Source organism: Gadus morhua, chromosome 11 (genome assembly GCF_902167405.1).
Source record: "Gadus morhua chromosome 11, gadMor3.0, whole genome shotgun sequence".
Taxonomy (NCBI): Eukaryota; Metazoa; Chordata; class Actinopteri; order Gadiformes; family Gadidae; genus Gadus; species Gadus morhua.
Window position 1 is genome coordinate 27,622,219 of NC_044058.1, and position 24,222 is coordinate 27,646,440.

Below are 24,222 nucleotides of genomic sequence, written 5' to 3' on the forward strand. Positions count from 1 at the left end.
TCACCAATGCTCCGCAAGGGGAATGAGGTGTATATAATGACGTCCACACCAACCTTTTGATTAATTATATCTATTTATTTGGCTCTTTGATTTTTGTAAGAGGATCATTTGAGGCATGTTGCATACTTTTGGTATTGTTTCCAACATAAATACATTTTCTTTGGTTCATTTACAATAAAGATTTTTATGAAAGAAAAACAATGAAGAAATTAAAATATGGTGGTTTGAGAAGACGGGACTGTACAAAAGCACGGATGCCACAGTAAGGGTTGAGTGAGGGTAGGAATCTAGAGCTTGTAGCTGAGCCCAGAGCTGCTGATGTGACAGAACAACGTCATGGCGATGCACATTCCCAGTACCTGTCGGCAAAGATAAGAAATGTTTAACATTTGACCTTCATAATCTGACCAAGATTCAAACCTGTAGTGTTTTCATTGAAAAACACAAGCGCACATTTCTGACTGAGCTGTCCTCATGGGTTAGTAATTGCCACACTGAACTTGGTGAAGTATTTATTTAATAATAGTCGACAGTGGATCGTGTTCATTCCTCAGTGGAAAGGGTTCAACCAACTCCTCAATGTAGTCAGTGCAGCATGGCTATTCTCAGGATATGGGGGTCGGCTGTAGGAGGTCAGGGCGTCCTAAAAAGTGTGTGTGTGAAGGTCTTCTCACCTCTATGACGCAGAGGACAATAACGGCGACCCCAGTTGTGAGGAAGTTATTCTCAAACCATGCCTTCAGTGCTTTCAGACAGCCCTTAAGTGAAAGAAAGACCAAAACGTCATACATATATAATGTATATGCAGTGTTGAAATGGCTGTAACCTGTTGGTCGGACCTCTACATTTGTCCATGTTTAATGAGAGTTTGCTCTGACCACTAATAATGGTTTACAAAGTAGAGTTGTGTAATGTCGGAAAATAACCACAGCATATGAGGAAGAAGCCTGTCAACAAGCCTGTTATAAATAACGATGTAGCACAAGATGACACTTATTGGAAACATGACTCATAGTGTCTATCGGGTACAAACTCGATGCTGCCTCTACCTCTTCGTAGAAAAGTTCAGATGGGTCTTTAGATGAGAGCAGACAGTCATTCTGACCATTCTTGCAGCAGGATTGAGGCACTGACCTGCCCCAGTCCGACGAATTACGGACTCCACAGCAGCTGAACTGAAACACAACAGCACACCACTGCAGTATCTCCTTCTGATAGGCTGACGTTTTAGGAAAGTGACATCTCTGTTTTGACACTTCAATGTACTGTTGACTATCTTAACAGTTTATAGCATGGCATACAGCATAGTACCCAACAGGCCAAATGGATTTTGAAATGGCTTGTAGCATGAAATAAGAAGCCTTTACCCTTGGGGGGTAGAATGGTGGCTCTGTCTGCTTCAAACTCCTCCACATGTTTTCATCTTGGTTTCTCTCACCGTTTTCTGAACCAGATTCCAGTCGCTTTCCAGATCTGTCTTTGTCGAATTCTTTCTTTTTTCATTCTGTAATCCCGTGTTCAGCTCTTTCTCCAGCAAAGTGCCGATCTAAAACACACAGGACGGAGAGTTATCGAGACCGTGAGCGTACCTGGGATCATCGCTATGGTTACTGGGCTCTTTAACCTGAAGGCAGATTAACAGGGAGGTAGACGATAGTAGACTACTACTGGTAGTAGAATAGTAGTAGTTATTATAATGAGACAGGAGGGTTTCACCAAATCGACTAGCCAGGTGTCAAATTAATTAGCCATCTTTATTATGGCCCATGGGGGGGGGGGGTGTCTCCTCTTTATAATACACCAATAGGAGGTCTCCTACCTCTTAATCATAGACCAATAGGAGGTCTCCTCTATCATAGACCAATAGGAGGTCTCCCAGCGCTTAATCATAGACCAATAGGAGTTCTCCTTCCTCTTTATCATAGACCAATAGGTGGTCTCCTTCCTCTTTATCATAAACCAATAGGTGGTCTCCTTCCTCTTTATCATAGACCAATAGGTCTCTTCCAAACTCATTATAGGCCAATAGGAGGTCTCCTTCCACTTTATCATAGACCAGTAGGTGTATTTTCTTCTTCATTATTGACCAATGGGTTTCCTACCTCAGACTCGTAGGTCAATAGGAGGCAGGCGACGGTCAACTCCACCAGCATCAGGATCAACAGCAGAATGAAGAACTGTGGGTGGAGGTTCATTAGTACACAACACGGTCTTCCCCTGTTGTTTTCCTGTGCAGTGACATATCCATGTGAATGTGTGCATGAATGGGTGAATGTTTGGCGATATTGTAAAACGGCCTTTGAGAGGCCACTGGTTAGAAAGCGTTACATAAAGTAGGGGATTGCAGTCAGAAGGTTGCTAGTTCTATCCCCGGCTCCACATAGCTGAGTGTCGAGGTGTCCCTGAGTAAGGCATCTAACCCTAACTGCTCCCGAAGAGCTGGCTGTCGCCTTGCACGGTTGACTCCGCTGTCAGTGTGTGAATGTGAATGTGAGGCGGTTTTGACGGCCTTTGAGAGGCCACTGGTTAGAAGAGCGCTGTATCAGAAGGTGGTCACTGAGTGAACATACGGTGAGCAGGAAGCAACGGTTCTCTTTCAGCGCGCCGATGAAGCCCAGGAAGGAGACGCAGGTGATGATGATGCCGGACACGAGCAGCAGGTTGGCCGCCGTCAAAAACTTCATGGAGTCGAGCAGCGAGTTCGTCTGATAGCGGGTCAGGTACAGCCCGAAGCCAAGCATGGTGGCTCCCGAAATCTATGGGACAGCAAAACAAACGCACCGGCTTTATCTAACGGGTGACCTACAAAGACCAAAGGTGCAGAGTCTCACAGGTGTCCCCGGTGGTTTAAGGTGCGTGTCCGCCTAGAAGATGGCATATAGACCAACTTGTGGTCTCTAGGAAACGCCCACTTGTGATGTCACCAGTGGGAGTGTCCACCTAGGTGTATGACAGATGGACCAACTGGTGGTCTGTAGGACACGCCCATTTGTGATGTCACAAGTGCAAGTGGGAGTGTCTGTAGAACACGCCCACTTGTGATGTCACCAGTGGGTGCGGGAGCCAGTGGATAGATTTTGAAATGGTGACAACCGTCCCTGTGGGATGCCCTTTTGTTATGCGGTTCCAGCGATAGTTTGCACAAATTTGGATGGTTCTATTTCGTTGGTTCAAGGCCTCCCACCAGTGACCACAACATGCAACTTTACACAACGACCGTTCCTCTGCCACCAGGTAATGACAGATGATCGCTTGCCAAATGCAGGTCACTTGCAGCATTGCATTGGTAGCTGTGTGATTCGTAGATGAAGAGATGTGTGCATACTTACGAAGAAGAGGAAGTTGACTGCGCACATGACGTACTTTAAGCATTTCAGACAGTTCTGAGCCATTTTTAATACTTTTTCCGCTCTGAAAAACAAGGAGGGGAGAAAAGCAAATTAACAATACATCGACAGGCTAACACACTCACCCTCATTAAACAGGCCTTCAAAACCAACCTCTTTAAGATTGCTTTCACCACGTAACATTTTATTTTGTGTTCCCTTTGTAAGGTGTCTGAGTATTTAGAAAAGCACTTTATAAATCGAATGTAATATTATTATTAAACTCAGTGCTCTTACACTCACTGTTCTGTTGAAAATGAGTTGAATAGCAGTGTTAGGGCCGTGGGCGGAGGTGTTATGTGTGTGAGCGCCTCCCAGGTGCGTGCAGGACCGTGTCACCGTTCACCCCTCAGCAGTCGTCACACACCCACCCACCACCGACCGCACTTCCGCTGTGTACCCCTGGGGCCCCCACCAGGGCCCCTGGTCGGGCTGCCTGCGTTACTTTAACTACGGCCGGACCCGCGCCCTCACGCCCTGAACTACATCGCCTCTTGGGTCTCACTTCATGTAGGCTAAGGATAGCCCCAACGCGGTCTAAACATGGTGGTGGACTTCTTTCTTTTGGAACTAGCCTGAGAAGATCAGGTTTTGGTGGCAGTATCCTGTTTCATCACCACTACAGTACATCTTGACAGGAAGCCTTTATCCTTTGATCTGAAACGTTCTCCCCTACCTCATTGTCCAGTATTTATATCTTTGATTTTTAACCGGATTCTTATTTATTTTAGGGCAATTGTACTGTTGTTAAGTGTAGATGTTACCTGTCTTGAAAAGTTCTATACCGATAGTTATCATTGTGAACCGCCCTTTGGTGAAGGTTTGAACAGCGTTTGGTTTCACTTCTTGATTTCACTTCTGATGTTGTTTGGTACTTTCCCCCTTGTGTCGTCTCTCTGGCCAACATGATGAAGCTTGATATATTGACCCTTAGTTTGACCTTGAAGTTAGGGGGTCTCTCATATGTGTGTGTGTGTGTGTGGGGGGGGGGGGGGCAGCGAAGCCCAAAGGGACTCCAACTGTCATCATAGCAAACCATCTCGAACCAGTTAAATGAGATTATCAGTGAACCAGACATTGTCGTTTTTAAGCCCTACGCCACAAAAACTACTTCTGCTATTACGACACATTTACCCGACTGCAGAACAATCTCAAAACGTGGTCGACACATCGACGAATCAACGATAATATTCTCAACAAAGATTATGTTTATAGCTTACCTTAAGTCCCCAAGTTGAATCTGTGTCTTTAAAGGGTTCTGTTGGCCGACGTCTTTAGCTGACAACCCCGACTGAGAAAGACTCCTGCTGTTTCCTGATGTCATGGCTCTCGGGGAGAGGGCCCACGCCCCCTTGCGCTCTCTCGCGCTCTCATTTCCTCTTATTCTTATATAGCCACAGACAATAAATGTGTCCAGAATTGACATTTTCAACACAAACCAGGCAGAATACTTTGCCTTTCTATTTCGACACCCAACGTCATCACAGATCTCTGGGCCGTGAACCTCTGGAGGAAGTGGATTGAGGGGACCTCAATGTGGATTAAAGTTAAACGAGTGTAAACGCACATCACTGTTCCGCCCAGTGAAGTATGTTTAAAATAATGATTGTTTAACCGCAGTGTGGAGTACATCATAGGTCAGCTAGGAAGAGATTCAACACACACTTGACTTGATGTCCTCCACGGACCTGAGCTTTATTCTGATCCTGATACACAATATACCACACTGATTAGCCTTGTTAGCTTAGCATATATTAGCGGTGCCGAACATCTATACACTATGACTAACATAGTGAGAGACAGATCATTTTTATAGGACGTCATTTTGCCATGTCATGAAAGGAAACACTAATAAGTTGTTATAAAGTGAAAGATAGTTAATATAACCACATAACTAAAGACAGATGCCCACACATTACAATCTCTACATAATACTGTAATAGGAAAGCATTAGCAACCTGTTTTTATCAAAGGTTTCTCATTTAGAGTACAAGTAGGCTGGTGCTTGCTCATGGGCTTAAGGAAGGTCAGAAAAACATTTGTGCATCAATTGGTCTCACTAGAAAAGACTTGCTTGCTAAAACTATTATACTATTTACATTCATTCATGTTATCATTATCGATCAGTTTTGGCATTGAACCGAGGCTGTAGCTTGACTTGCAGGGAATAATGTCCCTGAGGGACAGATAGGGGTACGAGTCCAACTCCCCAACCCCTACTAAGTTATTCAGATGTACCCCAGACGGTTCTGTCTGAGAAGGACGAGCAGGGGAACTGTAACACACATGCAAACCAGCTGCAAAGAGAAACAAGGGAAATCAGACCATTTCCAACATACTGTATATGAATTAGGAAGACTGCAGTTCATTCTTAACATGATTCTTTTTAACTTTGTTGATTAATAACATGATTATAAAAACCTATAAGAGAAACATAATAACAGGAAACAGGACAATTTGTTCTAACAATATTGGCTAACTCCCCGAGAAATTTAAACGGGATGCCAGGGACTGAAGCGTTTATTGTGAAGACTGATTGATTGAATGAATAAATCAGATTAACAGATCCCACCTTCAGGATTGCGAGAGCGATCACGCCTGCGCCCGTACTGCGGAAGTTGTGAGAGAACCAGTTCCTCAGCTTCTGGAGACAGCCCTGAGAGACAAGCAGTTCACATCCACCTCAGAAGAGACCCACACTAGCTCACATCCACCTCAGAAGTGAGCCACACTATTATTAGCTCACATCCTCCTCAGAAGATAGTCCTGAGATACACACGGGTTCACATCCTCCTCAGAAGAGACACACTATATCACATCCTCATCAGAAGACATACACACACTAGTTCACATCCACCTCAGAGGGCACACACTAGTTCACATCCACCTCAGAAGACACACACTAGTTCACATCCACCTCAGAAGACACACACTAGTTCACATCCACCTCAGATGGCACACACTAGTTCACATCCACCTCAGAAGACACACACTAGTTCACATCCACCGCAGGACACACACACACACACACACACACACACACACACACACACACACACACACACACACACACACACACACACACACACACACACACACACACACACACACACACACACACACACACACACACACACACACACACACACACACTAGCTCACATTCTCTTCATAAGATTTCTTAGAATTATAGATTTCGATTTTTACTATTGACTTAACTTTTACACAATAATTATAGCCTAAATGTTTAAAACTGTTTGAGAACTATGAGTCTTGTAATGCCTATTAATAAACACTTGATTCTTAACGGTCCTACAGTTGCTTTTTTAACTGTTGGACCAAACAGCTAGCCACGGAAATAGTTTACATTTTCAGTTAAAATATCTAAATATTCAGTGAAATACATCAGCAATTCCATTGAGTTGCAATACATTTCCATTGTACTACCGAAGAACAGGTAACCATAGGTCGAGAGGGTGATTCATTGACGCGTCTTTGATTCGGAGGCACTGGGTGTAGTACCTACCTCTGACCAGGTGTCGAAGGGGGCGCTGTCACACTCTTCCTGACTGCAGCATGAGACCGGCGCGTTTCCCTCCCAGTCGGCCTCCCCGCGGACTCCACAGCACTGGAACTGTCCGGTTTAAAGCCCATAAATGGATTCATTACACAGATGTTCTACACATATTTATAGAGTATGCTTCATTATGTCAGCATATGTGTGGGCAGCCTGGAGGATAAAGCAATGCTTCCTCCTTCTGTCAGACTAACACTGTAGAAGTGTTGAATATGTACAAAGATGAGTTGTATAGTATTGTAGTACTAGTACACATTATGATGAGTTGTATTGTTGTTGTCCAAATTATGATAAGTTGTATTGTAATACTAGCACCCATTATGATGAGTTGTACACATTATGATGAGATGTATTAGCAGTAGACATTATGATGGGTTGTATTGTAGTAGTACACATTATGATGAGATGTATTGTAGCAGTAGACGTGTTGGGAACGTTACTTTTAAAAAGTAATTAGTTAAAGTTACTCACTACTTGTTCCAAAAAGTAACTGAGTTAGTAACTGTATTACTCTATAATAAAAGTAAATATTTGCGTAACTGTAAAAAGAAAGGTTGCTATATGTCAAAGAATTTGGATTTTTCTGAGCAGTTTTCACTTGGCCTTAATGTGTTAAATGGTTGAACTGCCCATTCAAGGCCCTGATATACTTCCAACAGAATTTTAATTTGCTTGGTTGCAAAGGCTCTGGAACATCTGCCGGATGCTACAGCAAATGCTCATCGGATTGCCATTTCTGCTGCTTCATCTAATCTGTTTGGTGTGTGCATGTGCATTTGCGTGCGTGCGCGCGTGTGTGTGTGTGTGTGTGTGTGTGTGTGTGTGTGTGTGTGTGTGTGTGTGTGTGTGTGTGTGTGTGTTGCATTGTAGTTGTAGTACACATTATAAGGAGTAGTATGAGTAGCAGTAGGCTGATATCTAACACAAAGCATGAAAAACAAATTGCATTTGCATGGAAGATCCATGGGTTACAAAAATAAAAACCTCAAGAATCAGTTCCCTCTAACGATGAACGTTTATAGTGAAACCTGTGTTTGTGTGTGTGTGTGTGCGTGTGTGCGTGTGTGTGTGCGTGTGTGTGCGTGCGCGCGTGCGTGCGTGCGTGCGCGCGCGTGCGTACATTCATGCATCCATATCCAAGAGTGTGTGTGCGTCTGTGTGTGTGCGTCTGTGTGTCTGTCTACTGTGCGTGCGTGCGTGCGTGCGTGCGTGCGTGCGTGCGCGTCTATATGCATATCTATGTCTGTGCATGGGGTTTCCCGCCCACCAGGTAATGGAGGGCGTCAAAGTCGTCACGGAGGGTCTTGTTGGTGTCCGGCTGGGCGGTCCTCAGCGCCTCTAGACTGCCCATCAGGTCGCTCTCCAGGTAGCTGTCAAGCTGCAGGGAGGAAAGCCCCCCACTGTCACACCTCAGAGCATCGCAACTCATTTTAACTCTAACACTCTAGCGCCTTCTCATGGCGACTACGCAGTACTGCACTCCCTTATAAAAATTCTACCGTTTTCAAAAAAAATATTTAAGTCGCCCTCGGGTTAATGTCTCCAAAAGTCCCCATTTTTTTAAATTTCCTTAATCAATCTTTTTAATACATATTTAATCAATCAATTTAAAAAAATTGGGCAATTTTGAATCAATGTTGAATCACACAGAGAAGTACCTTTGTGACGTAGACCATGAACAAGATGCCCATGGCCAACTCCACCAGTATCAGGATGAAGAGCAGGAGGTAGAACTACAAGAACCACAAGGCATCAGTTTTTGAAACGGGAGAAAAACACAGTAATTTAGCAGCTATATGAATAATTTATATGGTCATGTACAGCAATATATGTAAAATAATGGTATGGGTATGTTTAGGTGTATGGCTAGAGTTAATTATGATACGTTAACAAATTTATGCTGACAAACTTCTTTGTATTTTGAGATTGACAGGTATGAAGTTGTGTGTGTGTGTGTGTGTGTGTGTGTGTGTGTGTGTGTGTGTGTGTGTGTGTGTGTGTGTGTGTGTGTGTGTGTGTGTGTGTGTGTGTGTGTTGAAGGCTGTGTGTTAGTGTGTGTGTGTGTGTGTATTAGAGGCTGTGTGTTAGTGTGTGTGTGTGTAGGTGTGTGTATTAGAGGCTGTGTGTGTGACACGTTGCGTGTATGTGTCAGAGCCTGTGTGTGTGTGTGTGTGTGTGTGTGTGTGTGTGTGTGTGTGTGTTTTAGAGGCTGTGTGTGTGACACGTTGCGTGTATGTGTCAGAGCCTGTGTATGTGTGTGTGTGTGTATGTGTGTGTGTGTGTGTGTGTGTGTGGCTGCGTGGCCCCCCACCATGATGAGCATGCAGCGGTTCTCCTTCATGGCCCCCAGCACTCCCACGTAGCACACGCAGCAGGCGAGGGTGCCCGTGACGATCAGCGTGTTGGTGGGGTAGATGGGCAGGAAGCCGGGCACCACGGCCCCGAACAGGGAGTTCATCCTCTGGAACTCCCCGAAGCCCACCACGAACGCAGCGCACACCTGGACACGCAACACAACACAACGCACCTGTTACACCACGAACGCAGCGCACACCTGGACACGCAACGCAACACAACGCACCTGTTACACCACGAACGCAGCGCACACCTGGACACGCAACACAACACAACGCACCTGTTACACCACGAACACAGCGCACACCTGGACACGCAACACAACACAACGCACCTGTTACACCACGAACACAGCGCACACCTGGACACACAACACAACACGCCTGTTACACCACGAACCCCTGGACACACAACACAACAGTAACAAAACACACCTGTTACCCAACACAACACACCTGTTACACAACAAACACACTTGGAGGCAACACAACACATCTGTTACACAACACAGCTGGAGGCAACACAACACAACACAGTGTGTGTGCATTGAGAGGTGACTGGTTCCCAGTCTGTGTGCGTTGAGAGGCGACTGGTTCCCAGTTTGTGTGTGTTGAGAGGTGACTGGGTCCCAGTCTGTGTGCGTTGAGAGGTGACTGGTTCCCAGTGTTCGTGTGTTGAGAGGCGACTGGTTCCCATTGAGAGGTGACTGGTTCCCAGTGTGTGTGTGTTGAGAGGTGACTGGTTCCCAGTCTGTGTGCGTTGAGAGGTGACTGGTTCTCAGTGTTTGTGTGTTGAGGTGACTGGTTCCCAGTCTGTGTGCTTTGAGAGGTGACTGGTTCCGTGTTTGTGTGTTGAGAGGTGACTGGTTCCCAGTCTGTGTGCGTTGAGAGGTGACTGGTTCCCAGTCTGTGTGCGTTGAGAGGTGACTGGTTCCCATTGTGTGTGTGTTGAGAGGCGACTGGTTCCCAGTGTTCGTGTGTGTGTGTGTTTTGAGAGGTGACTGGTTCCCAGTGTGTGCGTCGAGAGGCGACTGGTTCCCAGTGTGTGCGTCGAGAGGCGACTGGTTCCCAGTGTGTGCGTTGAGAAGGTGATGTGAAGTGTGAGTATGGAACGCACCCAGCAGAGGAAGTTGAGGAGACCAATGAGAGTCTTCAGGAAGTCCGCCTGATGGTGATCCATTCTGCCCGCTTCGCTCGCGGCCCTCGCTGCCGAACAGGAGCAGAGAGGGTTTCACTCAAACAAGCCTTTTGGAGTGCTACTTCTCACCAGTCATTTAGCAGACCCAAGGTGAAGCGTCCTTCAGAAGAGCTAGGAGCTAGGAGGCATCTGGCGCTAGGAAACCAACGGGTAGCCTGCTGACATTGGGGAATCAAACCCTAATCTGCTAAATGCCCTAAATGTTAACGTAAACCCATAACCGTTGGGCTGGGAGTCAAACCCCCGACCACTACACCAGACGCCCGTCTGTCCCAGGGTGACGCGGCCTGGGGTGAGCAAGACAGCCTAAAGGACGCGTGTGTTTGGTGTGACAACACTGAGCCTGATGCCAGTGGCCCTGACAACACTCATCACAAAGCTCTTCTTTAGCTCATCAACATTAAAGCTCTCAATTCTCTTCACATCAATCAGCTGCTGTAGTTCAGAAATCTCTTATAAGCAATTAAGTTTATGATTAAAGTCATCTTATTAAACCACACACCAAGCCAAGCCGAATCTAAATGTATGGTTTATCTTAATGTTAATCTTAAAAATATCCCACCTCTCAAATGTAATTACATCCCACCATAAAACAACTGGACAGTACTAGAATATCGACACTCACTTACTGACGCAGAACTCCGGTGGGCGAAGAGGGTCCGACAGACCGGGGGCTGGTGGCGCTGAGGTGGTTCCTGTGCTCAGGTAGACTCACCTGAGTGCAGGTAAAAGCTCACCTGTTTACAGGTAGGGGCCCAGCTGTGTACAGATACACCTGCCCCCAGGTACAAGCAGGAGGAGACACAGGGAGCTGTTGGTAGAGGCAGTCTCTGTCTCAACCTGACCAATAGGGAGATGGGAATTTGAAGTGTTCCTCTGCATGTTGTTCGCCAGGTGACCACAACATTCACAGGCAAGCAGTCATGTCAACAACAAACATTTCGTTGCCAGCTATGACTGCTTGCCTGTTATGTTGACGAATAAAATAACTTGAACCTAAGGTGGAGGAGTGAGGGGCAAGGGGACAGGAGCGAGCTGATACGAGACTATCGGCCACTAAAAGACCGTCAAGTATTCTATAGAAGTATAGCCTGTTTTACCGCACTAGCAGCTGCTGGAATAAGTAGTTTGGTTTCTAGAAGAATAGTACATGGCTCTAGCATATGGTGCTAGTTGAGTGGGAAGCGAACCCATATGCTAACCCATATATCTTTAGCATATTGCGCTAGTTTGCCCCGATTGAGTGAATGAAGAGAGCTGGTTAACACAAATCTATTCGTTTACAAGGGCCCCAGAGAAGAGGTTAATGTTAGGGAACGCTAAGGATATAGGTACAATACCAAGAAAACAAACAGCTACACACCACTTCACCCTAGTGACTTTTATTGTAATCCCAGCATGAAAAGTTCTTGTTTTCACTTTGGTTGGCCCAAAGATGATACTAACAACAGATAAAAAAACATGGACCTAAGCAGCATGAACACATTCACTGCCATGACCTTATTACCAGTAATCTGCTGTACAATTACACAACGTTGGTGATGATTCACCGACCGATCTGACTCATAGTAACAAGTCTGGGAATAAAAGGAGATTGTAGATGGCGATTTGTTAAGTATGTAAACTATTACACTAAACAGGAAATCAACAGGAAATTACAAAAAACAACCAATGAATAAAATGAGTGCTTCTCCAGGCAGACTGCCGCGGTCTCACTGGATAACAGCTAGAAAAGTGAACACAAATGTCCCAGATAACGTCATTGCTGATAGGCTACAATAAAGGTTTGATTGCAATACATACATTTCCATTTTGTATTTGATCATAAGTGCGGCCTCAAAAACCTTTGATTTTTTTTTTTGTTTTTAGTCATTTTTTTTAATCACATTGTATCTTTCCGTCTCGAAATGGCGCAGTTATGGATTGAGTTTCAGACCGCCATGAAAGAACCATAACCGGAAAGATGTTCCACATAAACATAACCCATCCAACTTCTAGTGAGATCCAGTTTGACCCTGATGTCTTGACGCCAACACATGTAGACACAATGCAGACATGTCCACAAACACTAATATTGGACACAGCTAGATGTTAACATCTTTTAATTTCCAAAAAAATATTTTAAGTGAAAACTAAAGTTTATTGACTCTCATTATCTGGATTTGAAAAAAAGAAAATGGAGGGATAAAGAAAAAGCCTTTGCCTTAGTAAAGTCTTAATGGAATATTTAAGCATTCCACTCAATGAAGACAGATCTTGATTAAGGCACTGCCCATAAGGGGCATAAAACACATTTTATTCATTTCCACAGGTCAAACTCATCACCACAGCTCCTCACAAGTCACAAGTACAACAATTTCAAAACAGGAACAAGAAAGGTTGGTCTTCAGAGTACAAGTCTTGTTAGTCCAAAACTTCCCAAAGACGACTTCAACCTTCCTCCGACGTACCCGATGAACAGCCCAGGGAGCGTGGCGAAACATCCCCACGTTCGACTAAACACGACCTGTGCAGTAAGAGTAGTCAGCAGACCGCTGTAGGCACTAGTAATGGAACTCGCCCGCACCACCGTCACTCCCTAGTGGCAGCGGAGAGCTCTGGCTCGTCCCAAACCCCCAGCCTCCCCATGGTTGTTAAGTGCTGGATCATTGTTGTGATATTAGTATTATTCGTGTGCATAGCGTGTGCTATACCGGGCGGTTTATGGCCTCAGTGCAAATATGGCTACGTCCAATGAGATGCTTACAGGTCATTATTCACAGTAGCTAACAGTATCTCTCTCCCTCCCATGGAACCTCCTGCTGCTCCCCCCCCCCCTCACCATCTCCCTTTCCAACTCTCCCCTCTCTCATCTCTCCCCCACATCAACCCCCCCCCCCCCCCCCCCCCCCTCCTCGACCATAGTGGTGTACAGTCATTGTCTGTGTGTGTACGTGCATGCGAGTGTGTGTGACAATGTGTGCGTGTCTGAGCCTGAAACTGACTGATTGTGTGTGAATGTGCGTGTTTATGTGTGAGTGTGCATGTTTATGTATGTATGTATGTATGTATGTATGTATGTATGTATGTATGTATGTATGTATGTATGTATGTATGTATGTATGTATGTATGTATGTATGTATGTATGTATGTATGTGTGTGTGTGTGTGTGTGTGTGTGTGTGTTTATATGACTGCGTGTGTCTGTGATAATGTGCAAGTGTGTGTGTTCAGTAGAATCTCTTGCGGCTCTTCTCCTTCCAGCGTCCGTAGGCCATGAGGCCGATGGCCGCTAGCACCCCCAGGCCCATCAGGGAGAACAACGCCGTCACCGCATACTGCACGCCGCTCATCCCCTCCTCCAGCTCCACCACTGCAACACAGGAAGCACACGGCGTCACGAGGAGACCACTTCCTGTCCTCGCTCCACTGCGGGGAACGCATCAGCTAGGAGCGCGTCAGTGAACCTGTCACTAGTCTCACTAGTCTCACTCGTTTCACTAGTCTCACTCGTTTCACTAGTCTCACTCGTTTCACTAGTCTCACTCGTTTCACTAGTCTCACTCGTTTCACTAGTCTCACTCGTTTCAGAAGTCTTACTCTTTAACTAGTCTCACTCGTTTCAGTAGTCTTACTCTTTAACTAGTCTCACTCGTTTCAGAAGTCTTACTCTTTAACTAGTCTCACTCGTTTCAGAAGTCTTACTCTTTAACTAGTCTCACTCGTTTCAGAAGTCTTACTCTTTAACTAGTCTCACTCGTTTCAGAAGTCTTACTCTTTAACTAGTCTCACTCGTTTCAGAAGTCTTACTCTTTAACTAGTCTCACTCGTTTCAGTAGTCTTACTCTTTAACTAGTCTCACTCGTTTCAGAAGTCTTACTCTTTAACTAGTCTCACTCGTTTCAGTAGTCTCACTCGTTTCACTAGTCTCACTCGTTTCAGAAGTCTTACTCTTTAAGTAGTCTCACTCGTTTCAGAAGTCTTACTCTTTAACTAGTCTAACTAGTTTCAGAAGTCTTACTCTTTAACTAGTCTCACTAGCCTCAGACAGAAACTGGCCTCACATCTGCCGAGGCCTCAAATTCTCACCACCGCCATCTTGTCACCAACGTCATTATTCTTCATCCAAAGTATAACAATACAAGAACAGTTTCAGTCATTTATATGAATCACGGAGCTCAAAGAGTTTAATTTAACTTTAGACGAGTAATTTGCCTAACGCTGAACAGTGGTGTGTGTTTGGTCTCAGGATAATAGTTCAACTGTCTGCAGATCAACTTGGTGCGGCAGGTATATTGGCCAATGAGTTGTTACCTATGAACTGCTGCATGTTGTCCACTCTGGGGACGGTCACCTCCTCCTCTTCCTCCTGCTCCAGCTCCTCCTTCGTCTTGTCCACCGTCAGCTCGTACAGTTTCATGGAGATCAGGTCATGGTTGTCTGCAAGGGTGGGGGACAAAACAACATCCGAATTTTATGTCAGGGTTTATGGCAGTTGGTTTTTAGACCAAGTGTATCTACTGCCTAACCCCTACCTGCTCCTCAATGACCTGGATATGTACCGTCTAATAGGGCTGTCAAAACGAACCTCGCTATTCGAATATAATTCGAATTTTTAAAAAAGGAGAACATTCGAGTGCGGCAACTAACGTTCGAACTCAAGAATTACATTTAACTTTTGCCTAGCAACGACGCGAATCAAAGTCGACGTCGTGCGTCGTGACGTTCGGCATTGTATGCTTACAAGATGGTGGAAAGCAGCGCGCGAGCAGACACAGAGATGGAAAGCATAACTTTCGGATTTCCATCGAGAAACGGGAAGATTACGTCCAGAGAAACCGTCATTTGCAAATTATGCTGTAAATCGTTAAAGAACCACTCGACTACGAGCAACATGAGCGCACACCTCCATTCAGTGCATTACTCGGAGTACGCAGAACAGTTAGCGGCTGAGGAAGAGCCACGGTCAAAACAGCCAAGAATAACATCGTAAAATAGCAGTGTGTGTGTGTATTTGAATGATTGAACATCAGCTTCTTCATTAAACATCATTGCTTGAATATTTCTGGCGTTATATCTTACCTATTTATATAAGTTTTGTATTGATTTGGTAAAACTTGTTGTAAATGTTACATAACAGATTTGGTTGACGCGCCCTCTAGTGGACGCGGGACGTAGGCCTAATAATAAGATGGTATCGGTGTATATAATATAATAAAAAATAAATAAAAAAACATTAAAATATTCGAATATTATTCGAATATTCAACATAAGAAGCATTAGAAATTCGAATATGATTTGAGGGGAGGATTGACAGCCCTACGCGTCTAACCCCTACCTGCTCCAGAAATGACCTGGATATGTACCGTCTAACCCCTACCTGCTCCTCAATGACCTGGATATGTACCGTCTAACCCCTACCTGCTCCTCAATGACCTGGATATGTACAGTCTAACCCCTACCTGGTCCTCAATGACCTGGATATGTACCGTCTAACCCCTACCTGCTCCTCAATGACCTGGATATGTACAGTCTAACCCCTACCTGGTCCTCAATGACCTGGATATGTACCGTCTAACCCCTACCTGCTCCTCAATGACCTGGATATGTACCGTCTAACCCCTACCTGGTCCTCAATGACCTGGATATGTACCATCTAACCCCTACCTGGTCCTCAATGACCTGGATATGTACCGTCTAACCCTACCTTCTCACTGACATGGTGGGGAGGGAGGAAGAGGTCTTCATGTACCTGAGAGATCTCCGGTGATAGACGTCGCCCCAAAGTAGAAGCCCAGGGGCAGACGCACGCCCGAGATGTCCGCACAGTCCCGCCATTCGCGGTGGCCGTCCACGTCCGTCATGATCTGAGGAGCAGGGGAGAGAGGCAGACACACAGGAGGAGGGGGTGAGTCAGTCGGAGGTGAGTCAGTCAGGGGTGAGTCAGTCTACAAACCTAACACTTGCCTTAGCGCTAGTGTAGCCCCCTAGTGGTAGCGTCGGCCTCCTAGCGTTAGCGCCTAACGGTAGCGCCTAACGATAGCCCCCTAGCAGAAGCATGTTAGCAGTAGCATCCTAGCGGTATCTCCTGTGGTAGCGTCCTAGCGGTAGCCCCCCGTGGTACCGTCCTAGCGGTAGCCCCCCGTGGTAGCGTCCTAGCAGTAGCCCCCCGTGGTAGCGTCCTAGCGGTACCCCCCCGGTGGTAGCGTCCTAGCGGTACCCCCCCGTGGTAGCGTCCTAGCGGTACCCCCCCCTGGTAGCGTCCTAGCGGTAGCCCCCCGTGGTAGCGTCCTAGCGGTAGCTCCTGTGGTAGCGTCCTAGCGGTAGCCCCCCCTGGTAGCGCCCTAGCGGTAGCCCCCCGTGGTAGCGTCCTAGCGGTAGCTCCTGTGGTAGCGTCGTAGCAGCGGTGACCTACCGTGAGCCGGCTCCTGATGTATCTGATGAGCAGGAAGGTGTCGTGGTTCACGTTGCGCACCATGGCCGTGCAGCCGCCAATCTCGGTGGGCCGCCCGTCGCGCTCGTGGTCGTAGCTCAGCGTCCCGTTACCCAGCATGGCCGACACATACGGGTACACACGCTAGGGGACGGACAGAGAGTACAGAGCGACAGACAGACAGACAGAGAGTACAGAGCGACAGAGAGTACAGAGCAACAGACAGACAGACAGACAGAGAGTACAGAGCAACAGACAGACAGACAGACAGAGAGTACAGAGCGACAGACAGACAGACAGACAGACAGACAGAGAGTACAGAGCGATAGACAGACAGTACAGAGCGACAGACAGACAGACAGACAGACAGTACAGACAGTACAGAGCGACAGTACAGAGCGACAGACAGAGACAGATAGACAGACAGACAAAACCAGATGAGAACCTCGCATGGATCATGGATACGGTTTTGGTTAGCCCCTAACCCGGGGTTTTACTGTCGTGATAAAACAGTTCTGGTTCTGTGACATCCGTAGGCAGGATTAAATACAGACACAGATATGTATGGGACACATTTGCCCCTTCAAAGTATTGACCAGATCATCAGGATGGAAAAACAGTAGGCCCAGAGATGATGTAGTGATGGTAGGGCTAAAGGCTACCTGAGTTCCTGTCTGTCTCTTCTGCATGTCCAGGGCAGCAGAGAGAGGAGGACACAGTGAAGACCATAAACAACACTCTGCAAATACGCTCACAATCCATCATGGTGGAGCTACCTGAAGTGGTGATTATGCACTAGGGAGCATGCATACTCATTAACCATGATGGACTAACCTGGGGTGAGCAGACACTAGTGAACATTTGTACTCACTCTCCATACTATAAGGTGGAGTAGTGCGCATACACTAGTGAACGACCGATACAGGTTAAGGGATTAATAATATTGGTATAAAATAGGGAAGAGATTATATCTGCAGTTCCAATATATCAAGATACCAACAGCCGTATCAAACGTGAAATACTGAAGACATCGACCGACATCGTTAGTGACACAAAAGTGTGCGCACACATGCGTGTTTATTAAGAGTGTGTGTAAAGTGCATGTGTACAGTGTGTGCGTGCGTGCGTGCGTGCGTCACCTCGCGGTTCTTGTCCTCGTTGGTGTACGTGTCAACAAAGACCCCCAGTCCGGTGAAAAGGTTCATGTTGCCGAACACCGGGCCTGGGGAAAGGTTCAGAACGTTCTAGAAGCTCTCAAGGCGGCTGTAGCTGGCAGCTCGAGCTACCAGCTACACATTTAGCAGACGCTTTTATCCAAAGTGACTTGGAATAAGTATTTGTAGGGCTGATCGATTATGGAACAAAAAAATCATAATCACGATTATTTTGGTCAATATTGAAATCACGATTATTCAAACGATTATTTTTGAGTTTGAAAACATGATGAATTTACTCAGCATGTCTCTCCCGAAAACACGTTGTAACTGAAAACTTTGAAATTTTGCCTTAAAAAATATACACAAAAGGGTCAAAAAGTATCATCAGTATATTATATAAAATAGAAACGTATTAATATTTGTCAGAAGAAAGAGCATCAATATTCAATCATATATATCGCTGTCAGTACAATAAGGATGTTCATAGAAACAAGTGCCAAGCACTAACAATCACTAGGATAACCCATTCCCTGTATACAACAAAGACAGGTAGGATAAGGCGCTACACAATGCTTAGTACTATTGTAAAGTGCCAGGACGTACAAACACACAATAAGTGCTTAAGAGGGTTGTGGGGTCAAAGGTGGAGGCTATGGAGAGTCTAGGTGAACCGGCCCTTACCATTCTGCATGCGCTCTTTGGTGAGCCAGAAGGCCACACCGTCGCCATGGAAGTTCTTCTTCCCCTCGCCGTGGACCTTGAACTGGACCTGCAGCTCCCAGTCCCTGAGGTAGCAGGGCTGGAAGGCCAAGAGCTAATGGTTAATGCTAAAAGGACTGCATTCATACAGCACCTTTTCTAACTAGCGGCCACTCGAAGCGCTTTACAATACTGCCCAACCTTCACCCTTTCATACACACATTCACACACCGACGGTGGCGGCAGCCACGCAAGGCGACAGCCAGCTCGTCGGGAGCAGTCAGGGTGAGATGTCTTGCTCAGGGACACCTCGACGCTCAGCTAGGAGGAGCCGGGGATCGAACCAGCAACCGTCAGGGATGTGGAACCAATGGGCCCTGTATACAAGAGGTACTGATGCCCCCCCCCCCCCGAATTCCCCCTACCAGCCCCCTGCGCTAAATTGTTGACGGGGGGAGGGGTGGGGTTGGGTAGAGATTGTTGACAGGGGGGGGGGGGACGTGGCCTAGCAGCAGTGTGCGACTCCTAGCACTATAGGCTGGTAGATAATTAAAAAAAAATAAAAAACTTTTTTTTTCCTTTTTATTCCCATGGGCCCCCCCTCTGCCTTGGGCCCCCCCACAACTGTCCAGGTTTCCCCCGCAGCCCAGCGGCCCTGCTCCCGGTCACCAGCCCACCCCGCTCCACCTCCTGACCCAGATGCCGCCCCCTGGGTTCACCGGTTGGTGAGCTTCAGTCTGTTGAGCTACGACGCGTTCATGTGCGATACGGGGAACTCATCTGCTGTGACACATCGGGGACTTACGATCCGACTCCAAACCGCCCCCTGTCGGCTCTGCAGGTCAGGGGTCAACCTCACGTGGTCTGGGGTCACCATGGCGTTGCCCATCAGGTCCCAGTGAGACGAACTTGAGGAACCCAGCCCTGCAGACAGCAGAATCCTCACATTGAATATCAACACTGATTCCAGAAGCTTCTCTTTACAGGCGTCTCTCCCTCTCCCGTCCATTCCATGTCGTTTAGGAATAGTTATTGATTCCTTTCAATACATAATTGCTGAAGAATAATGTAATTTATTTATACAACACAGTGATACCTCAGCCTGCTGTGTGGGAAATGTCTAATTACTATGAATAGTCCCTATTAATAATGTCCACGTTTTCCTAATCGTTTCCTACAACTTTAGGGTGGTCTGTCTTGTAACTTTAGGGTGGTGTCTTTTATTATTGGTATTGTACGTTCAGGTACCTTTAAGGTGGTCGGTCTTGTATTATTGGTGTTGTATGTTCTGGTACCTTTAAGGCCTTGTCTTGTCACTTTAAGGTGGTGTGTCTGTCTCGTATGATTGGTCTTGTCTTATGTGGTAACTGTAAGGTGGTGTGTCTGGTATTATTTGTATTGTCTTGTCATCTCAACGTACACAACATAAATAGTTGTGAACTGATGGTAAACTGGTCATTATGTCGTCATTGAAGCTCTAGTCACGGAGTAAAACGGGATTAGAGAGGGTGTCAATTGGGGTGTCAGTGAGGGTGTCGGTGATGATCACTACCTTGGTAGGGCTTGGTCAGCGAGTACTCCCGCTTCAGGAACTCCTCCATCTCGTACACATTGTCGGCGGACGAGCTGCCCAGCAGGACACACAAAACCAGTAACAAACATACCGATTTACTGAGAGTTTTCAGGTAAACCAGTGAATCCGAAGGCAGTGATCGGTAGACTTTGGTCACGGCGTCCGCCATTTTGAAGATAATCTCCGCCCAGATTTACTATTGGATAATCCGCCAAACTCCGCCCACGTTTTCTTATTGGACAGCCTTCTACGGCCAGCCCATGTCTACCATTGGACAGCTTGCTAGGCTCCGCCCACATTTACTATTTCATATTCATTCGATTTTGAAGGAGATTAATTTATTGATTCCAGACTCCAGTGTGAATTGGTAATAGCCTAAAACCGACCCGATTTTTACCAAAGAAGTATTTGTTGTCAGTTGTTTCGTTGATGGAATAGCACATTGGACTGATTATATAAGAATATATAAATAAAATAATAATGATGGTTGTGTTGTGTGATGTGATGTGTAGTTAAGCAGACTAATTGTGTAGCAATACACTTTATACAAATCAGTATCTGTCCATATATTTGATGTAATGATATCACTATATCGATATAAAACAAATTGTCAACGACAAGTCTACTATGAAACGAACAGAAATAACTAAACCTCATCCACTGATATTGCTACAATGATTCACACAAACAGACGTTTTATTGTCTGGTGGTGATGCATGCTGTACGTATAAAACATATGGCCATTGCCGTTTTCTAATGAACAAAGCAAATTAAAGAAATATTCTGCTTAGGTCTATAGAAATAGTGAGATTTGTGGAAGAGGTTCACACATTTTGTGAGATCAGATACATAATGAAGAAAGGAGAAAACTGACCTTTCTCCAGAGAACTGGAGAAAGGTCAACTGACTAGGATGATGGGTAAACCGAGCGTTTATTTCATGGCAAATGCTGGATTGGCTTACGCATATGTTTCAGTTTTCAAGTTTCACATCAATTCACATATCATCTGAACCATCTTTTCCACAGTTTGTCTCATCATGTCTGCAGGTTCCTCATCGTGGAACCCATCCGTGCACTCAAGAGACTGCAGAGTTCGAGCCCCAACACTCCCCCCAACACGGCGCGCATCAGGCACAGACAAACACCTCCGAACATAAATACTCACGCTACTGCGGGGGGTATGGCCGGTCGATCTGTGGGTGAGATATGACGCCTGGCCGTGTCAGACGGTCTTTAATGGGGCAGTCTCCCCCCCCCCCCCCCCCCAACCACAAACAACGACCCACCCACCCACTCGCAGTGCTGACCTGCGGAAAGACGCGACTAATTGAAGAGCTCATTTCCGAGGGAATGTGAGCCATTAGGGCTGGGTCCTTAGGCAACTTCCTCCATCGACGTCTCAATCATCAACGTGGCTGTTCAACGACTCGTTGTTCAGAAAACAGTTTGATCATCGACATCATGCCAAAGATTCATCAAATTATTGATTCATTCATTTATATTTGCACGTTTATACATATTTGTTTATAACTCTATACTATTATGCGAAGTTGAATAAGATAAGATAATGCTTTATTAATCCATATTGAAAATCCTGCCGAATGCGTACAGTATTTGAAGAAAATAGATAACTGCCAATAATATGCAGCAAAGAGGAATGTTCATCTTTGCTGAATGGTGGTTTCCCTCTTGTTTATGCACACCATTGAGCCAGGATGTAACAACGTGTACATAAGCATTACATAAAGAGTGGTGATGCATTGTGGGTTTGATATAAAACATAAGAACTAAAATGGCTGACGACTGTAGCAGACAATGCAAGCTGTTGTCTGGGCCTTAAACACATTCCTCCTATAAACTTTGCCTGAATCAACGATTGACGTGTCAGGCAGTGAAAAGCTACTTCACAAAATTAGCGTGTGTCTGCCAGCCTCTACATTAAACAAAATAGTGCTGCAACTTGTAGTGGAAAGTGTCTAAATCAGCTCAGCTGGAAGTGAGAAGAGATGGATTAATAGCCTGCTATAATCTGTCCACGGGGACTTTTAGGGTGATGGCGTGGTGCTGTAACGCAGCACTTTGCACTCCTCTCTCTAACACATTCACTTAATGATTAAATGTTTGTTTGAGTCAGATGACCGTTATTTCCTCAATACCAGCAATCAAATTAAAATTGAAAGGTAAACTAATTTGAGATTGTAACTAAAAATAGAACGTGTTTTGATTAAAGTCATTCAGAAAAGTATATTTGTCAAGGAGTTATCATTAATATGTTAAAATAATCACATAAGTTAATAATAAGTATTCATAATGACATGGTGCTATTTGTATTCTTAATAATCTAGTTAGTAATCAGCTATTGAAACAACAAAAGCTATATTCAATAAAAAACGCTATCGTATATTTAAATACTCTGTTGAATATTCATGACTTGTTGTAACACCATGCTTATGATGTGTAAAAAAGATCTATATACATCCCGAAACATATAAATCTGTAAAGATAAATCAGGTTAGTTTTTTTTAAAAACACAATTTATAAAATACATTTCAGTATTTCCGGTTGTGTATTTACAAACGAAACACCCATATCCTTTTTGTCCTCATATTAAACCTCCTTACTCTGTCCTGGGGTAATTGATTGTTCTCTCGACTGTGCTTTGCTTACGTTCTAAAAGGTTGTTTAAGATGCACCCGTGGAAACACACCAGAAGTCATCAAGTCATCACTCGACACACTGCAGTCAGAAGGCTTTTTACAGCGCGTTCCTCTTCGATCCACTCATCTCTCAATAAGCTCATTGTTCTAATGTGTGAACATTGATTTCTGGAGTCTTCTGCTCCTTAGCTCAAACGGCTTCCTCATTCCCGACCCGCTCACAAATAAGATTCATGGCCTCCGTTTGCGTTTAGACAGTTGTTGTTTCAGTTGCTGTTTTTCTCCGCATGAACCAACCTCTCGTTTCAAGTTTTCTGTCAAAGTAACAGTAAACAATTTTGATGTATTCCCTTTCTTCATTCATTCATAGTTGCGTGCAATGAAATATTGATGGAACTTGCTTACGTTTCAAGTTTTTATGGACTATTATAACGTTAACTATGTCGTTCGGGTCAGATCACAGTCGCTAGTTTATTCGCTCCATCGATGTGTGTGTGTCTGCACAGGCATTTATGAGAGGGAGAATTCACTCATTCAGTCATAAAATAGAAAACAGGGTGTCACGCTTTCTTCCCACTGCAGTACAATACAGCAGTCATAGAGGCTTGGTCCGAACTAGATATCAGCTGATAACTTTATGATCTTACTAAAAAATAATATCAGGTCTACAGTAAGAAGCCTATTTACAATTCATGACAATTCATGAATTCTACTGAGCAGGCGGCACGGTCTCCCTAGGGTTTCCCCCCCCCCTGCCTTAGCACTGGAGTTATTGTCTCATTGCCTGTCTGTTCTCTTACCTGACCCGGTCAAATGTGACCTCTTCTGAAGTTACAGCTCTGCTCTCCAACAGATATCCAACACGTGTACGTTTATTCGACATTCAACTCTGGCATGGTGAGTGGAGTAACATGATGTCTAGGAAACTGTACATAATATCACGATAAAGTGTTCAATATTCAATAAGAAAACTGCAGCAACAGTGGCTCGGTCAACATGTAATACGTCTTCATAACCACCTCTCAAAACGATGGTTTGAAAGACAAATTAAGGGGTTCCCTGATTCTTCCAACGTGTTTCTGAAGTGTTTTCCGAGATTCCCAAACATGGAGCGTTGTGTAATGTTCTCACCCCTCCTCCAGACCCTCGTCCACTCAGACTCACACTTTCTAGAAGGATCTGAGGGCTGGAAAATGTGAGGAATACTTT

General features: G+C 45.3%; 3 protein-coding genes across 5 annotated transcripts; all 3 read right to left on the reverse strand.

Annotated features, from left to right (window-relative positions):
* Positions 1 to 54: 54 nt before the first annotated feature.
* LOC115554528 (leukocyte surface antigen CD53) lies at positions 55 to 4,761 on the reverse strand. Its single transcript, XM_030371314.1, has 8 exons — positions 4,607 to 4,761; positions 3,330 to 3,411; positions 2,571 to 2,756; positions 2,103 to 2,177; positions 1,439 to 1,546; positions 1,050 to 1,175; positions 675 to 758; positions 55 to 359 (listed from the first exon to the last, which is right to left on the reverse strand). Exons 1-8 carry the CDS (start codon positions 4,708 to 4,710, stop codon positions 288 to 290), a joined length of 837 nt encoding a protein of 278 aa, XP_030227174.1. The 5' UTR covers positions 4,711 to 4,761; the 3' UTR covers positions 55 to 287.
* A 290-nt stretch (positions 4,762 to 5,051) lies between these two features.
* Positions 5,052 to 11,321, reverse strand: LOC115554536 (leukocyte surface antigen CD53). Of its 2 annotated transcripts, none has more exons than XM_030371323.1 (8): positions 11,140 to 11,321; positions 10,434 to 10,522; positions 9,274 to 9,462; positions 8,621 to 8,695; positions 8,230 to 8,340; positions 6,912 to 7,019; positions 5,959 to 6,042; positions 5,052 to 5,683 (listed from the first exon to the last, which is right to left on the reverse strand). In XM_030371323.1, exons 2-8 carry the CDS (start codon positions 10,494 to 10,496, stop codon positions 5,615 to 5,617), a joined length of 699 nt encoding a protein of 232 aa, XP_030227183.1. In that variant the 5' UTR covers positions 10,497 to 10,522; positions 11,140 to 11,321; the 3' UTR covers positions 5,052 to 5,614. The 2 variants fall into 2 exon arrangements, with proteins under 2 accessions (XP_030227183.1, XP_030227184.1); XM_030371324.1 differs by having other exon boundaries at positions 11,144 to 11,309.
* A 2,311-nt stretch (positions 11,322 to 13,632) lies between these two features.
* On the reverse strand, positions 13,633 to 20,550 carry lman2lb (lectin, mannose-binding 2-like b). 2 transcript variants are annotated; one of them, XM_030371306.1, is made up of 9 exons: positions 20,335 to 20,550; positions 19,588 to 19,706; positions 18,765 to 18,882; positions 18,066 to 18,148; positions 17,589 to 17,609; positions 16,909 to 17,070; positions 16,246 to 16,360; positions 14,808 to 14,933; positions 13,633 to 13,866 (listed from the first exon to the last, which is right to left on the reverse strand). In XM_030371306.1, the coding sequence occupies exons 1-9, from the start codon at positions 20,522 to 20,524 to the stop codon at positions 13,724 to 13,726; spliced, it is 1,077 nt and encodes a 358-aa protein (XP_030227166.1). In that variant the 5' UTR covers positions 20,525 to 20,550; the 3' UTR covers positions 13,633 to 13,723. The 2 variants fall into 2 exon arrangements, with proteins under 2 accessions (XP_030227166.1, XP_030227167.1); XM_030371307.1 differs by lacking the exon at positions 17,589 to 17,609.
* Between the last annotated feature and the right edge of the window lie 3,672 nt (positions 20,551 to 24,222).

Coding starts and splice junctions, on each gene's coding strand:
- LOC115554528 (XM_030371314.1), bottom strand. CDS start 4,710: ATGACATCAGGAAACAGCAGGAGTCTTTCTCAGTCGGGGTTGTCAGCT. Junction 3,412..4,606: donor ATTCAACTTGGGGACTTAAG/GTAAGCTATAAA, acceptor CTTGTTTTTCAG/AGCGGAAAAAGTATTAAAAA. Junction 2,178..2,570: donor ACCGTTGCTTCCTGCTCACC/GTATGTTCACTC, acceptor CTCCACCCACAG/TTCTTCATTCTGCTGTTGAT.
- LOC115554536 (XM_030371323.1), bottom strand. CDS start 10,496: ATGGATCACCATCAGGCGGACTTCCTGAAGACTCTCATTGGTCTCCTC. Junction 9,463..10,433: donor TCCTCAACTTCCTCTGCTGG/GTGCGTTCCATA, acceptor TTGCGTGTCCAG/GTGTGCGCTGCGTTCGTGGT. Junction 8,696..9,273: donor ACCGCTGCATGCTCATCATG/GTGGGGGGCCAC, acceptor TGGTTCTTGTAG/TTCTACCTCCTGCTCTTCAT.
- lman2lb (XM_030371306.1), bottom strand. CDS start 20,524: ATGGCGGACGCCGTGACCAAAGTCTACCGATCACTGCCTTCGGATTCA. Junction 19,707..20,334: donor GCTGACCAAGCCCTACCAAG/GTAGTGATCATC, acceptor TGCTGTCTGCAG/GGCTGGGTTCCTCAAGTTCG. Junction 13,867..14,807: donor CAACATGCAGCAGTTCATAG/GTAACAACTCAT, acceptor CCTGTGTTGCAG/TGGTGGAGCTGGAGGAGGGG.